General features: G+C 67.1%; 1 protein-coding gene across 1 annotated transcript in view; it reads left to right on the plus strand.

Annotated features, from left to right (window-relative positions):
* The window catches only part of PIDD1 (p53-induced death domain protein 1), a 6,250-nt gene extending 2,628 nt beyond the window's left edge, over positions 1-3,622 (plus strand). The window contains exons 5-17 of the mRNA XM_077773400.1: positions 50-259; positions 347-401; positions 575-776; positions 864-989; positions 1,157-1,336; positions 1,413-1,560; positions 1,677-1,812; positions 1,899-2,049; positions 2,132-2,255; positions 2,341-2,459; positions 2,538-2,651; positions 2,774-2,979; positions 3,230-3,622. Coding sequence (XP_077629526.1) covers positions 50-259; positions 347-401; positions 575-776; positions 864-989; positions 1,157-1,336; positions 1,413-1,560; positions 1,677-1,812; positions 1,899-2,049; positions 2,132-2,255; positions 2,341-2,459; positions 2,538-2,651; positions 2,774-2,979; positions 3,230-3,473 — 2,015 coding nt within the window. The 3' untranslated portion in view covers positions 3,474-3,622. The remainder of the gene's footprint in view (positions 1-49; positions 260-346; positions 402-574; positions 777-863; positions 990-1,156; positions 1,337-1,412; positions 1,561-1,676; positions 1,813-1,898; positions 2,050-2,131; positions 2,256-2,340; positions 2,460-2,537; positions 2,652-2,773; positions 2,980-3,229) is intronic.
* Positions 3,623-4,051: the final 429 nt, after the last annotated feature.

Below are 4,051 nucleotides of genomic sequence, written 5' to 3' on the forward strand. Positions count from 1 at the left end.
CAGAGCCAGGCTGGCCCTCCGCGGGCCCTGAGCCGGCGCCTGCCCGCAGGGGGGCTGCGGTCCTTGCGGCTGCTTGTTTTGCACAGCAACCTCCTGACGTCGGTGCCCACTGGCCTGGCCCGCCTGCCGCTGCTCACCCGGCTGGATCTGAGGGACAACCGGCTCCGGGACGTGCCCCCCGAGCTGCTGGGCGCCCCCTTTGTGCGCCTTCGGGGGAACCCCCTGGGCGAGGCCCCGCCTGCCCTCCCCGGCCCCCCAGGTAGGCATGTTGCTGGGGAAGGTCAGGCCACGGACGGGCGAGGGGGAGGGTGCCACGGTTGTTCTGACAGCTCCTGTCCCTCCGCAGGGACACCTGTGATCCCGGAAATGCCCAGACTAGTCCTGAACGCAGACTTGGACAGGTGTGTTGGGGAGGAGAGATGGGGCCGGAGAAGCACGTCCTGGCCTTGTCACTCTGTCCCCGAAGGACACCTTGGTCCTGCCTCGGGTCTTCCAGGGTTTCCCAGAGGTGCCCGACTCAGATGTACACGTGTGCACCTTCTGTGTCTGATGAGATGTCCACCCTGTCTTGCAGCTTCCTTGTGACCCCCCAAGGCTGCTCGGTGACCCTGGCCTGTGGTGTCCGCCTACAGTTCCCTGCTGGGGCCACTGCCACACCTGTCAGCATCCACTACCGACTGTGGCTGCCGGAGCCGCGCCTCGTCCCCTTGGGTCCCCATGACACTCTGCTCAGCCGTGTCCTGGAGCTGCAACCCCATGGGGTGGCCTTCCACCAGGCACGCCCAGAACAAGTCGGGGCGGGGGGTGGCAGGTGACGAGGGCCCAGGTTTGGCCCCAGCGCTCATGCCACCCTTGCCTGGCAGGAGGTGGGCCTGTGGCTGCTCTTTGTGCCCCCACGGGCCCGGCGTTGCCGTGAGGTGGTGGTCAGGACCCTGAATGACGACGGCTGGAGGGACCTGGAGACTCAACTGGAAGAGGAGGGACCCAAGGTGAGAGCCACGGTGGTCCCTCCTGCGAAGGTGCTCCTGGAAGCACTAGAGAGTGGCCCTGCCCAGACCCCCCCTCCCCACTCCCCCCCCNCCTGCCCGGTGGCTCTGCCCAGACTCTGTCCCCCTTTTGACCGTGTTCCCTCTGACTCCCGCCCCCCCGTGTCCAGCGGCTCTGGGCCCACTGCCAGGTGCCCCACTTCTCATGGTTCCTCGTGGTTTCACGTCCTGTGTCCAATGCCTGCCTGGTGCCACCGGAGGGCACGTTGCTGTACTCCTCAGGAAATCCTGGGGTCAAGGTCACATTCCCCCCTGGGGCCACCGAGGAGCCTCGTCGGGTCTACATGCAGGTACAGGCAGGGCCATGGCGGGTGGTGGGTGCGCCTCAAGGCGAAGTGAGTGCTCAGGTGGCCTGTTTGCCCCCAGGTGGTGCGAGTGGCCGGCAGGGAGCTTCGGACCCTGCTGGAGGAGGCTGGGGCGGCGGCCAGCCCCCTGCTTTGCCTCTCCCAGAACGGCCCCCCAAGCTTCCTCCAGCCCGTCACAGTGCAGCTGCCTCTGCCCCCTGGCGTCACAGGTAAAAGGTGGCATCTGGCCCACCTGAATTCCTGGCCACCGGGTTGAGGGGGCCAGTGCTCAGATGGGGAGCTCCTCCGAGGCTGACCTCAGCCTGCGGCCCCCTTTCGTCCCTAGGCCTGAGTCTGGATCGCTCTTGCCTTCACCTGCTGTACCGGACCCCTCCTGAAGCTACATGGGATGACATCACCGCTCAGGTGGCGCTGGAGCTCACCCACGTGTATGCTCGCTTCCAGGTCACACACTTCTCCTGGTCAGCGCCCCACCCGCCCGGCTCCCTCTGTCCCCTCCCCACCGCACGCCTGTCCCGCAGCCGCACTCACCCCGAGGCCCTGGCAGGTACTGGCTCTGGTACACCACCAAGACGTGCGTGGAGGGCCTGGCCCGGAAGGCCTGGGAGCGGCTGCGGCTGCACCGCGTGAGTCTCATCGCGCTGCAGCGACGCCGTGACCCCCAGCAGGTGCTGCTGCAGTGTCTGCCCCTCAGCAAGGTGCGCATCTGCAAGGCCAAGGGGGGGCTCCGGCTGTGGGGGGTGCGGGGCCTTGAGCTCCCAGCCAGCGCTCCCCCCGCAGGTGGATGCCACCCTGCGGCGGCTGCTGGAGCGGTACCGAGGCCCCGAGCCCTCTGACACAGTGGAGATGTTCGAGGGCGAAAAATTCTTCGCTGCCTTCGAGAAGGGTATTGACGTGGATGCTGGTACGCCCCCCTATCCCTCGGGGGCTGGGCGGGGATGCTGGGGTCTATTGCCCAGGCTCCCCGCTGAGCCCACCCCACCCCCCAGACCGCCCAGACTGTGTGCAGGGCAGGGTATGCTTTGTCTTTTACTCACACCTGAAGAACATGAAGGAGGTATATGTGACCACCACCCTGGACCGACAAGCTCAGGCTGTGAGGGGCCAGGTGGGTCAACTGGGTAGGGTGCCCCCGGCTGCCCAGGCAGAGGCCAGAACACTGAGCCCCACCTCATCCCAACCCCAGGTGTCCTTCTACCGGGGAGCAGTGCCCGAGGAGGTGCCCGAGGAGGCAGAGGCTGCCCGGCACCGGAAGGGCACAGACAGCCCGTGGATGGCCACGCTGCCCATCAAGCTGCCGGTGTGGCCTGGGGTGGGGGGCAGTGCGTGTGAAGGGGGCAGGGGTGGCACAGAGGCCCGGAGGGGCGAGGCTGGGGGAGGGGGGCAGAGGGCAGGGCTCACTGCACCCCTTCCTCCCCACAGAGACTGCGGGGATCCAAGGCGCCAGGGCAGGGGCGGGGGACTAGCCTCTCCCTGGCACCTTTGAACCTGGGTGATGTGGAGACGGGCTTCCTGACCCAGAGCAACCTGCTGAACGTGGCCGGGCGCCTGGGCCCCGACTGGCCAGCTGTGGCCCTGCACCTGGGCATGCCCTATCGCGAGCTGCAGCGCATCAGGCATGAGTTCCGGTGAGTTCCTTTGGGCCTCCTAGTGCTGGCTTTGGACTAGCCTCAGGCCTGGGGCCTGGCAGTCGGGAGGACCTTACGTGAGTCTGGCTGAAGCTGTGTCCGCGGTGGGTGGGGACAGGGCCAACAGGCAGGAGAGGGAGGGTCTGGCCACATCTCACCTAGGGTGCAGGGAACCTGCCCTGAGAGGGACAGCAGAACCTTGGGTGTGGTGGCTGGGCCTCTCCGTCACCACTCCCACCCCCCCCACCAGGGACGACCTGGACGGCCAGATCCGTCATATGCTCTTCTCCTGGGCTGAGCGCCAGGCTGGGCAGCCGGGGGCTGTGGGGCGCCTCGTGCAGGCCTTGGAGCAGAGTGACCGGCTGGATGTAGCTGAAGAGGTGAGGGCGGTGTTGGAGCTCGGCCGCCGGAAGTATGAGGACAACATCAGGCGCACAAGCCTGGCCTCGCTGACCCCATCAGCATCACAGTCCCCAGAGTCAGCCCAGGCCTAGACCCCACCGACTCGGGGCTGGCCCCGCTGCACCCTGGCCAATGGCCGGAGGCTCCTGTTTTCAAGCCTTCCCTGTGCGTGGACGCAGTGACCCCTCCTCCCGCTCCTCCCCCACCATGTGTGACACAAATGTACTGTTCTGGCTGCTTCTCAGAGCTCAGTTTATTTGTCGGGTGGAATGGGTGGAAGGCGAGGGTGGCCTGAGATCAGAGGCCGGGGCCCTGCTGCAAGGGGACCCTGTGTGAAGACCTCACCACCTGCCCCCCCCCCCACATGCCCAGGAGGGAGAGGGGCTGCAGCTACAAAGTAACGGGAAGCACTCGTGGATACAAAGTCACCTGCGTGCAGGGCTGCGGGTCAGCCCTGCTGGCCACCAGGTGCTGGACCGGCTCCATTCTCTCCCAGTACCTACTGTGAGGCCGGGGACGCTCCTGCCCTAGGACACCCCGTCCCACCATTCCTTGCCATCTGCTGGCCCGACGGGACTCGTCCCTGGGTCCCTGACCCTTGCGGGGGCGCAGGCCTGGAGGCCAAGGAAGGGCCTTTCGGGGCCTGGGGGCTGGGGGCGGCCGGTGCAGT

This window comes from Crocuta crocuta, unplaced genomic scaffold, assembly GCF_008692635.1.
Source record: "Crocuta crocuta isolate KB4526 unplaced genomic scaffold, BGI_CrCroc_1.0 scaffold1161, whole genome shotgun sequence".
Classification (NCBI taxonomy): Eukaryota; Metazoa; Chordata; class Mammalia; order Carnivora; family Hyaenidae; genus Crocuta; species Crocuta crocuta.